The sequence below is a fragment of the Pieris napi genome, chromosome 6 (assembly GCF_905475465.1).
Source record: "Pieris napi chromosome 6, ilPieNapi1.2, whole genome shotgun sequence".
Classification (NCBI taxonomy): Eukaryota; Metazoa; Arthropoda; class Insecta; order Lepidoptera; family Pieridae; genus Pieris; species Pieris napi.
Genome location: NC_062239.1, coordinates 7,403,592 through 7,416,396, shown reverse-complemented (window position 1 = coordinate 7,416,396; position 12,805 = coordinate 7,403,592). Strand labels below are relative to the sequence as shown.

Below are 12,805 nucleotides of genomic sequence, written 5' to 3'. Positions count from 1 at the left end.
CCTGTGTTGTGGGTAACTAGAAAACAATTATTACGTGGTACATGTTTAAATTAGTTTAAAAAAAGATGATAATAAAATAATAATAATAGTTATAAATTTGTGTAACTTATAATTGCGTAAATTAACAAGTATTAATAATGCAACGCTGCTTTTGAGGTATATTTTATAACGTGTCTTTAAACCTCGCGGTACCAAGTTCCATTTCCAGTGAATTAAAAAATGTTTCAGACTAAACACAGATGTATTACTATAATAATATTAATGACATTAGTTTTTTTGCGGCGGCGTTTCTGACCTCACTTTATAAACCGGAAGTAAGAAATAGTACGAAATTAAAAACGGTTTAAACATATTCAATGGAACAGGAAAAGCATTTGTAAACTAAATTTCATTCAAGCGTCGTAAAACAGATTTTTCAATCACAAATTGTAAGCGGAAAATTGCATAATATACGAGGCAGTAGAGGTCAAACCCTGGATAGGTTCCAAGGCTGACATCGGAGCTGCCTTCACGGATTACGTTGTAACTCGTTAACCCTTCCCAGAGGTATTGGCAGACCGAAGCCTAAGATCAGGTAAGCCGAAAAGCTTTGCAATAAAAGTATTTGTAATTTTACTTACAAATTTCAAACTTTGTACCTTGCCTAAGTTTTTAAGTTTACCTTTTAATTATGTTGTAGCTAGAAAACAGTCGAAATAAAAGAGAGTTTTTAAGCCTAAAACTAAATAGAATATTTTTGCTTTAATAACGATAATTTGGTATGAGAAATGAAGCTATTGACAATGTTGGTTTAAAGAGAACTTTTAGTAAAAACAATTTATTATTTAATTTAAATCGCTGATTTGACCCAAATATAATTCAAATGTTTTATGTCGTATTCATTATGATTTAATTAAATATAAATATATTCTTTACAGAAATACTTTTGTAAGTATCGTCAATTATTTTACTAAGCTAAATCTAATTAAACTATTAAGGTATTATTAATAAAACAAATCTTATATGAACTAATTAGCCTTGCAGAATTCATAAAATATTTAACTAATTATTGACATTTAAATTATTATTATTAAGTTTGAAAATACTTTAGCAGACAATTCGTATTGCGGTACCCCTCGGCCGCGCTCGCAACTTTGCGCGTATGATTAATTTCGAAATCTGGCGGACTAACCACTTTTCAATGACCGTGCAAAACTATTTCAACCATTTCCGGAATTTCACTTTCAGGATATTGGAGAGTTTATTTACGCAAATGATGTTTGGTTATTAATGGTATTTATAGAATAATAGAATTCGAATTTTGTTGTAATTTGACCGCAGTGTGTCAATACGAAAATGACGAGTTTCCATTGATATTTGACCCTACCAAAAAGGCTTTAGTGGCTTATTATGACATAATGCATATTTTTTTATTTTAAAACAATTCACACCAATTGACCTAGTCCACAAGCTTCACCAGCTTAGCATGTAAGCTGGTGAAGCTTGTGTTATGGGTACTAGGCAACGGATATACATACATATTATAGATATATAGACTTATAAATACATATTTAAACATCCAAGACCTAAGCAGAACACCAAATGCTCATCACATCGATGTTCGCCTCAGCCGGGGATTGAAACCGGGACCCATGGATTCGCAGTCAGGGGTACTAACCACTAGACCAATGAGTCGTCAATTATATCGTGTCGTATAATTTTTTTAATATAGGTGACGAATTAAGTAGCTGAATATTTAAATTGTATTTTCCTAACTATCAATTAAGAAGTACTAATTTATAAAAAATCGTCACAGGAAATCCGAACTCAGTAAGTTGGATGTCTGCACATTGTAGTGTTGTTGGTATAAATAAATCCACCTAAATATCTCATAATTTAAAAGTTAAATAAATATTATCACGATCGTAGGAAGTTAAATGATGTATTAACTTACAGTTAACATTAAGAGTGATCCGCTTGCTGACGGCGGGAGGTACATCATTCGATGCTATACATAGAAAGGCGCCCATTTGCCGCCGATCCACTCTCCATAGTGGCATTGAGCTGCCTACGTAACTTTCCACTGTAAAAAAATGTATATTTAGTATTACTTTATAACCTTTTTGCTGTGCGTTCGGCTCACACTGTCCAGCGACAACAAGCGCCCATTCCTCGGTTACTCTCGCTGCTTAATGGGTTTCTCGACTCTTCACCGGAGAGCGACCTATTTGGGAAGCTTATGGGGTAGTATACTGTGATTGGAGAGTATACTTGGAGGGGATAAGATTTTGTAAATAACTTAATAATTGTATTTTATTGTAGTTTTATGTTATTTTAAGTCTAAGTTTGGCCATGCATGGGCTGTAAATAAATAAATAAATAATTCGTCAAAATCTTGACGCTTGTTACTTCTTCCCATGGAAGTGTTTCACTACAATCTTATAAGAGATTGATTGGTTTAAACATATATTTTATACTCATTAGTCCCATATTTTCAGATATCCCGCCCGTATCCCGGAGAAGTCAAGGGCCATCTTCGAACTTTTTAAGGGCACTTGAAGCAATTTAGTATTTATTAATAGTAACAAACTTTTGGAAGAAAATTTGGTGGAATAGACCATAACCAAAGTAGATTTTTATTAAAACATCGTTTTAATGCTTGTGTGTCTCTTTTAATACATTTTAAAATCGATTATATAAGAAAGATTTATATTACAACAAAATTACAACATTTTTCATATACATTTGGATACGAAACTATCAAAAATTATTAAAACTTAATTACTATATGAACGTCGCCTAAACTTTAACCTTTGCTTAATAATTTATGAGCTTCCTGCAGCAACGTTCATTATTCATTACATTTAAATATTAAGTATCCTAATACCTAGGTAACAGCGTAAATGTTTAGAAAATGAAAAACGGCTTAATGTCGAAAGTTGCCAATACTTTTATTGTTTTTCGAAGTAATCTCCGTTCCTCTCTACACGTTGTCGCATTTGATGGAACCACTGAGAAAAGAAGTAGGCCCACTCTTCTATGGCATTTTCGTACGCTTTCACCGCATCTTCAGGGCTCGTAAAGCGAATACCTCGAATTTTATCTTTAGTGTTTGGGAATAAATAAAAGTCGCAGGGTGCCAGGTCAGGACTGCATGGCTGATGACTCATTATCTCGATACCTGCCATAGTCAAATATTCAACAGTCCGTTTTGCGGAGTGCGCTGAAGCATTGTCGTGGTGAAGGAGGATCCTGCTTCGAGGGCGCTGCTGTCGAATTTTTTCCAAGACAGCAGGCAAACAGCGATTGACATACCAGCCTGCAGTAACTGTCCTTCCATCTTCTAGCACAACTGTCGCGACATTTTCGACCAAAGAATGAGGCCCGCATCTGCTGATAGGTCACTCTCTTATCTTCCTCTATCATGCGTCGGACAGCACTGATGTTATCTTCAGTAGTCGTAGAGATTGCTACGTCAACGCTTAAACTAGTTAAACCAATTGTAAATAGTGGCACGAGATGGGGCTTCATCAAGAAATGCTAATCGCAGCCTATCATAGCTTCGTTGTTGAGTAAGCCCACAACGAAAGTCATAATAAACCATTGACCGAAAATATTCTCGCGTTAGGTTAATTTTCACATGTAACATGAGTTTTAGATTTGCCGCCAATTCAGAAAAACAAATGACAAACGAATGCAATATACTACATTAGGTTACCAAGGAGTTCTAAAATTGAATTTAAAAAAATAATTCATTAGCAATGTTTCTAACTGGCCAGTTCAGTGTTACCCACGTAATAAAAGATTAGTTATAATAGTGAATGGGTGAGGTTTAAATCGGCTTTAAAAGACAGTCGTCGAGTCTGTCTTATTCATACGGTGAAGAATAACATCGTAATGTGATGATATAAAATTACAAAGGTGTGTCACGGACATAGAAGGCATCAATCTGACCTTAAGAATAATGAACGATGTAAAAACACAGAAATGAATCTGCTAAATGGAAAACTGGGATGTTACGGGCGATATAATTTTAATTATGAACCAAAATCATTATCATATTTTAGAATTTAAATACATAGATACAAAAATGGTTTCGTTACAAAGCTATACTTAAATCATAATGACATATTGATTTAAGTTATTATTAACTTTTAATGGCCAACCCATTCAAATGACCCATTTTGAAACTTAATTCTAATGGATTTACAAAGTTATAATTTCACTCGGCCACTTCCGCATATTAAACGATTACTCTGATACAAAAGGTATATTAAAAGCGTAATTAGTGTGTGGGCGTAGGTGCTTATCGAAATAATGCTTAACCTTATATAAGAATATTGATTTAGCTCAGCGTGGGTAGAAAATGAATTACGTATTAACAAAGCCCGTAAGTAAAGTATAAATATACTAGACCAGTGTTTCCCCACAGGAGGGCAATTTGATAGTTAAGGGCTATTCGAAAATGTATTATTTTTCTTTATATGTTTTAAAATCCACTCACTGTGTTTCGTTAAGAATTTTCAAGTAATTTCTTCCAGCTGTGATTACATAGAGGGGGTTCCGGGCCATTCCATGGCTGTTACGGCGCTACAGATTTTGAGATAACTATATCTATATTGCATACAAATATTGTGATCACTAGTAGAAGTTACAGAATACCAGCATTGGTTCAGGAAGGTTTACGAACCTCAATATTTTAATTTAGAGTATTTTGAAGTAAACAAATCTGTATTCAATAAACAATTGCTACAGGTTTTATTCTTTGAAGTATTATTAACATAACAATACCTTTAAAAATATCCAATTTTTAAATAAAAGTAGTAATGTCAATTTATTTTTCGATTTCAAGAGTTCAATTTAAAAATCAGGTGAAGCGAGTGATCGAGTCTTTCTGATTAAAATAAAGAATGGATTTTATTTATACTCTTCGAAACTATAAAATCAACTCTTTATTTAGATAAATCAAATAACAATTTACTTTTTATTCTCATATAATTGCGGTATCATATTTTGATGTTATCTTCTACATTTAATTTTACGGTATAAAATACATAATTTAAGGGTTTGTACACACGTCTTAAAATATTTCACTTGAACTCCTCAGACTCCGAGAGCAATTTACGGACACACCTGCGCCCGTTAAGGCTTAGGACACAATATATCTTCACATTTTCGCTCATGACACGGTTTACTTTAAGGATTCGACGCTTAATTTTCAAAGATGTAATAATATAGATCACTATGCTTTTGATTAGTCTCGTCAATTGTGTCAAGCGTAGTAAGTGTACTACCCTTTTGAAATAATGGACTGAATTAACATGTTCTATTAATTTTTAAATTCAGAAATAAAATAATTTTGTGTTAATGAAATGTTTATTAATGTTGCCAACGTTGAAGTTTTAATCAATATGTGACAACGAATAATATTTCATTTTGTAATAAATTCAATACAATTCCAGTAATAAAGTCAGCATATATTTTACGGCTTTTTGTGCTTTTACTTATAAAAACATTTAAATAATTTTAAGCCCCTATATAGCGCAGACATATTTTGTCTACTTCATTTACAATTATTAAGAAAACTCCCGAAAAATTTTTTGGCCAGTAATTAACTTTAGAACCATAAAATATATGCTCTATGCTATAATACATAGAATTAGTAATAGCCCTGTATTATTGGACTATTTTTTTGTCAAAAAAAGGGAAATGTTATAACATACAGTTTTTAGAATTAATTTCAATGCATTTGGATCTATCCATAAATGTCTGTGAGTATGCGGCTTATCCATAGACATTCATTTATAATGTAATCGATCGAAGTCAGACTGTCGTTCAACGTGAGATATATCTACTCTGTGTCTTTGTGGAACCAAGATAAAATGCTTTCTTACATCAATCTAATTAAAAAAAGTCTTCTACACAAATACCTCTTAACTACATCCTTTTCGTATTTTCAATCGTGACTTTTGGAATGATATTTTTATCGTAACGTAAATATATTATTTGTATTTTATTCAAAAGTCAAAAATCATTTAATCATATAGGTAACACAATGTACACTTATGAAATGTATATAAAATGCTTCTAACTTTACATTTAGTGCCAGTTCTCAAATCAAGGGCGTAGAACGGAAGAGAAGAACTGGCAATAAACTCTCCGCCACTCTTTATAATCTCCATGTTTTTTTATACACAACGTTTGTAAGGAGCTGCAACCATGCACCATGTTCCACATGACATCTTAAGTAATTAATAATAATAACATAAATTAAAAACAAAAACTTGTCCTCTATCAGCAGGAGGCATGGTGAAATAGGAGCACGCACTTACACTTTCGTGGGAACAACACGCAAACACAAAGTCGAAATAACTAACATCACCGCATACACGAATTCAAGTACGACCAGTCACCACAAGTAGTACCACGAGTATGACGCATGGCCAGCCATCGGCCCCCTCGCCCTATTTTAGGAAGAGAGACAACCCGACGCATGGACGCTGATATTGAAGTGATTCATACCGCTTGACATTAGCTTTAATTTTTTTTTACTATTTTAGATGTTTATTTAGAAATTTTATAAGTACATCGTTATCTATAATTTTAATTTGTTATTTAGTTAGTTATTCACTTTACACTTAGTATTTCTTTTCCTTACAAGGGTTGCCTGAAAGAGATCGCTAGTTAGCAGTAAGGCCCGCTGCATCGTTATTTTTTTTGCTATCTAATGTATGTGTACTAACCATCAAAGTGTTAATAAATAAATAATATATTAATTGTTGAGAAGATTTGGGGATTGCCTATGGAAACTACCATGTCTCAAATACATCTTGAAACCTGGAATGCACAAGCGATTTCATTCCTCAATCACGAACAGATTTCGTTGATATAACTTACACGACTCTGGGAAAACGCCTATCGCTTGACCCTTGTTATCATAGCGTAGGTTGACTCGTATAAAATAACGTTCCAAATTTAAACTCCTAATAATAAAACTGCCACTGTCTATTAACTTGTTCATTAAATGCATCCGATGTTTGAATTTCGAATGTTGTTAACCAGTGGCGACGATTTTAAAACTTCTAAATTCAAACCACATTATACCACAAAAGAAGTAATTTAACAACGTTATCCATAGAAATCGTATGAAAGTACGATTTTCAAAGTTCTAGCATAATGCAGACACGTAAAGAATTTTCACAATGTAAAATAATCGCGCGTGACACGAAATGACGATGCTTTCGAGTACAAAGGTATGTGCACAATGAATTTACTTTGTATTCACTCTTCAATTTCATTATGCGTATGCATTGTAATGAAATAAAAGGATATTTTTTTGTATTCCTTTTCAGATCTTAAAAAAATTATTAATGTTTATGTATTGTAATAAGGTTATTATTAAATTCAACATGTCACGTAATGTTGTAACGTAGGTACACATTAATTAATCCCCGTATTTAATTAGCCACTACGTCGAAAAGTCGTTAAGGGAACGAAATGCAATTAAAAACTCTACGCGTTATAAAACGGCGCGACATTATGCACTAGCGTTTTTTTGACGTACGGGCAAAAATTCAAAGTACCCGCCTAAGCTATCAGTAGCACTACCATGACAGACCATTAAATGTCCTAGTATCTGCTTTTCGATTAAACAATTGTTTTAGTTGTTTAACAACTGAATCATATGTCCTCGTGGGGCTTCCCGACACATTCCCGCATTCAGCAGCATGCTTTTTCAGTATAGCGAAGTAGGCGACAACAATCCTTTGGTCTCCAAAACTATGCTTCATAGATTCTGGAGGGGGGGGGGGGGGGAAATAAACATTATCCAAATAAGCAAAGTTAAAAAGTTTTTGGAACGAAGTTCCTTATCGCGCGTTGTGAAAGGGGGCTAGACGGAATAAATTCTTACGAAAAGTTGTCACGACACTTTTTTGCTAATACACCGGTTCTCGTCCGATCACCGAAGTTAAGCAACGTCGGGCGAGGTCAGTACTTGGATGGGTGACCGCCTGGGAACACCTCGTGATGTTGGCTTTTTTTTTTCGTCGTAAGATTGGTGTCGAGAAAATCTATCATACTGTTATGATATTACCAATTAACATATAAATTAATCGAAAGGAATTTCGTTCCATCCGGGTGTCCCTTGACACCTCTAAAGTTTTTTAATGGTTGTAAAATATTTAGAAACCTCTTTGCTATATCAAAGTCTTACCTCATACCCGTTATGTATCTCATATTTATCTAAACTCAAAACTCATTTTAGAATATATGAAAAAGTTAATGTAAAAGATAAGACTCCCAATTGTCAAATACGGAAAGTTTATACCATTATAGACGTTACCTTATATCGCGACTTGAACGTTAAGCTAAACTTCGGTAACTTCAGCTAATAAAATTTTATTTTATTCAGCCCGTATGGAAATTATCAAGGATTTCATACACTGACTCCGAACTAAATAGGAATAAAACGATTTTGAACACGCATTTCTCGTATATGGCCTTTGAGCCTTTGATACCGAATAGCGTTATTAGTCGTTAAAATCCTCTTCAGTTGAGGGCGTGCTCAGTTTGATCTTAACAGCCTGAGCTAAGCACTTTAGTCTTTTGTATACTTATTTAAAATATTCATTGTGTTGTTTTTATAATAAATTATTTTCAGAAAAATGCACAATATTTTTATTTAACTGGCCTTGTACTGAGAGAATTAAATGTATAAAGCGTTAATTAGTTTATAAACAGTTCATTCATATTCAAATACATTTCGAATTGATATCCTTCCTCGGTTTTATTTAAAAATTAAACATGTAGAAATGTATGTTTTTTTAGGCCTATACAGTTGAACTTTGGGCCAGAAACAAAAACGAATAGAGCATTACTTCAATAAAATATATTAGCTTAAAATTGTATCCCGAAAATAAAAGGGTTTAGCAAGGTTTTTGGACGAAGAATGAAAGTTGTGATTACTGTATTATTTATATTAAAATAACTCGATTTTGTCAAGTTCAAGTTTTCATAGTTAGAAAAAAAGGCAACAACTTGACAACACAAACTAGTTGAACAAATTGAAATAAGTAACTTATATACTAAGGCCAATGTCATACATAATATATCATAACATTATAGGAATTGTTTTGCCCGTCAAACGTCACAAACCAATTGAAACATTAACATCAGACGCTCTATATGTAGCCGATGCACGAAATCTGTTTTCGACGAGAATTCTTATTCAAGATGTCTTATATATAAATTTATTGTTATGCATAATTTATAATTGTTTGATTTTTGTAATAATTCTTTAATTTGAATTTAATATTGTTTTTATTTATATCATTAAGAAGTGCAGCAAGTTTATTAAATTTGTAATAGGATAGTCTAATGTTTTTATCCCATTATGATTATTGTTTTTTTAATAATATTAATAGGAAAACTGGTACCATTCATATCCTTGCATTAGCATTGATTATATAAAAATGATTTGGCATACACATACATTATGTAGCCATTAAAGTAAGTTTGTATATAGACGTTACAAAAATACATAAAAAATTATGTGTCCAATACCATTATATCTCCCCCCTTCCAGCCTTGCAATTCTGTAACTCACTTTTCGAACTCCTCAGCGGTTTTCGCAGCGGCGGTCGCGCTCAAATCAGTCGTGAAGCAGTCATTTTACGATTTAGCATTCTGATAAGGAGGGAGCTTGTAGTTTATTGGTTGCTGTGAGAGTTCGAAAAGTGAGTTACAGAATCGCAAGGCTGGATTAAGACAATGTAACTGTAATTATTCCTTTTTAATTTTGATTGATTCTGATGTTATTTAAACCCTATTCATGTCAAGCAAAGCGTAGTGGATGAACGTCAGGTAAGCAAGAAAATAGTTAAACCGTGTCATTCTTACCTTTTTCAAACTCTCTTGAGTTAGGTTTCTTTAGCAATATGGGCTCGTGGTCTTCCCTCCTCCACGTGATCTTTGGGGCAGGATGTCCAGTCGCTTTGCAAGTGAGAGTCGCATTCTCCAACTCTTGAACCGATACGTCCCCAGATGTATCATCACTCATTATATCTGGAGGCACTGCGGACAAAAAAGTTTATTTATTTATTTACACTTTGTTGCATTACAAAAATTTATCATAATTAAATGTATGGGCAACTGGCGGCCTTATCGCTTTCGAGCGATCTCTTCCAGGCAACCTGCAACTGTGAGAAAAGGAACAAAAAATATTAAATTAGATAAGGTAGGCAAGAAATGCAATAATACATATTTCATATAGTTATTAAGAAAAAAACTAAACAGGAACAAAAACCAACCTAAACTAATAAAGGAAACATGAAAAATAAAAAATACAAAAGTGAACATAAATCATAATAATTTAATTTAAGATCAGTCTCACGTCAGTTGAGTTTAGTCAAAGCTCTTTAAAACTGTTTTAGTACAGAAGCTGAGCTCAAATTCTGTTTACGTTTTTATTACATAAATGATTACCCTACTTTGGTGTATTATTGCTAGAAGATGACCTTCAATTTGACATTTCATCCTGACATGCAGATTACTCAAGCTAATGACGTTAAATTGAGATTTTGTCTTACATTCCCGTTTAATTAAATAAATTTGGACCGTCATATGTATCGCTTAATAAAGCATTTTAGTTATATTAAAATTTTAAAAGAAAACTATTTCATCAAAGCTTAATATATAATTGATAATTATTTTATTCTTTAAGCCGTTCATTATTTACTATCTAATTCGTAATAGCAAAAATTGTGAGTAACATTTAAAATATTGCTATTAATTATTTTCGAAAAATACACATGACAACCTACCACATGTAAGAAAGCCTATAAAAAAAGTGAAACAGACACTTAAAATTGTATAGCTCATAACCGAAATAACACGCCTTAAGGCACTTCATTAAAACATTTGAAAATTGCAAATCAGAATGAAAGTTTTGCCCTAAAATCCTGAATATTCAATGCCTGAAAAGGGACTAAGCGAAATTAAAACCCTAAATTTATTCTACCCAAATCAAATGAGACAGAAAAGACCATAAAAAAGCGTTCAATGCAAATAGCGGCCCAAGTAAAACATTTAAAACAACAAAAAGATTCCATGTTATTCCGTAAGACGACATAAATCATGAGGACATTTTGGAAATTTCACTTTTTCCCGCGCGAAGTGAAAAACTTTTTGAGAAATTGTCACGCTGTTCAAGTTTTGATTTTTTACCGTTTGTAGATTATTGTTGTTGTAAAATTAACAAAGAAAAATTAAGGATAAAATCGGGTAGTTTGTATAAAAGGAAAATTTCTTGAACAGCATAAATGTTTAGTTATTTCATAGATTTTGTATCGCTGGCACTTAAAAGCAAGTGTCAAGGGATAAGCTTTTTACGACCGAACATACTAATATCGTTACGATCATACATCAATCATGCGGGATTTAACTGTACGGGGAAAGAAATTAAGCCGTTATGACATATTATTGACACAACGCAATTTGTTTATGGATAGAATTTGAATATAGAATGTCTATTCCGAGGATTTTAGTTCTAGAATTATTTTTATCGTCAATATGACAATGGTTATCCTCCTAAGCGCCTTTTGACAGTTCAATTTTAGAACGAATATTTTGCTGTTAAGCTCGGATTTTAAAGCACAATAAATTTTTATTTTTATTAAACCGCCGCAAATGTTATTTCCATTGCCAAAATGTTTATATGAAAAGAGCAAAATAAAACCTTAATACACGTGAAAAAGATAGATTTTCATAGGCCACAGACAACAAATTGAAAAAAGAATAGTTCACAGAATAACGTCAGAATAAATTCGAAATTGGAAAGGAATCGTAATCTTTACCGTGCATGTAAATCGAGAACCGTAATATATAATATTGAAGTTTGCCTCACAATTTTTGTTTATTATTACAGATAAAATATGTATAAAGCTTTTATTAGTAACGACAGTCGGACCTCGGTGTGGACAAAAGCAAGGTATATAATAAAGAAAGTAGAACTAGTCAAAGATATAGAAAAACACTTTTTTACCGGATTGAAGGTATGTATTTTTTTTTATAAATTTACAATTATTTTAAATTTAACCCACGTTTCATGTGCTTTTAAAGTAAGTAAGTAAAAAAGTGTTGTCAGTAAGTGTAAAAGTTATGTCAATAAAAGACAATACTATAGTCAAAGATATATCACATAGCATTTAAAATCGACTTATTGACTAGTATAAAGGGGTCATTTGATGTAGGTTACATTCAATGAAAGAATTTCTTAATCGGCTTAGTTGAACTGCAACTCGCCTGTTTTACTGTTTAATGTACTGTTACTTGACAACCGACATTGCTTTTCGTTTACGAAAGTACTACACATTTTTAATAAGTTTTTACGGATTTTACAGTGCTTACAGTCGTGGTAGCAACAGACTACTACGGTATTTAAATGCGTTAAATATTTTTTTGCTATTAAATAGTACAAAGTTTTATCATCGGATGTCGAGGCAGTATACAAAATTCCACCCGTATCACCTCAATACGTCGTTCCACAATTGACCGTTTATTAAGTCAGTTTTTTGCCTCGTAGCACCACGTGGAACCAGCTGCCCACCGATCTATTTCCGAACCAATACGACTTAGGGTCCTCAAGAAAAGAGCGTACCAATTCTTAAACGTGCGGCAACGCAATTGCGAGCCCTCTGGCAATGAGAGTGTCTATGGGCGGCGGTATCACATCTGGTGAGTAAGCTGAGGAAGTAAGAAAGAGAAGACAGCAAGAAACGATCGTATATATTTAATAATAATTATTTATTTGAGACCCTTGACCCAT

The 12,805-nt window shown here is 32.9% G+C and overlaps 1 protein-coding gene and 1 pseudogene across 5 annotated transcripts in view; one reads left to right on the top strand and one right to left on the bottom strand.

Moving 5' to 3' along the window:
- Positions 1–12,805, bottom strand: part of LOC125050685 (lachesin) — a 53,541-nt gene that overhangs the window by 8,929 nt on the left and 31,807 nt on the right. For all 5 annotated transcript variants that reach the window (XM_047650678.1, XM_047650677.1, XM_047650679.1 and 2 more), the window contains exons 5-6: positions 9,880–10,053; positions 1,934–2,062 (exon numbers count right to left, since the gene is read on the bottom strand). In XM_047650678.1, coding sequence (XP_047506634.1) covers positions 1,934–2,062; positions 9,880–10,053 — 303 coding nt within the window. The remainder of the gene's footprint in view (positions 1–1,933; positions 2,063–9,879; positions 10,054–12,805) is intronic.
- On the top strand, positions 7,897–8,016 carry LOC125050756 (annotated as a pseudogene).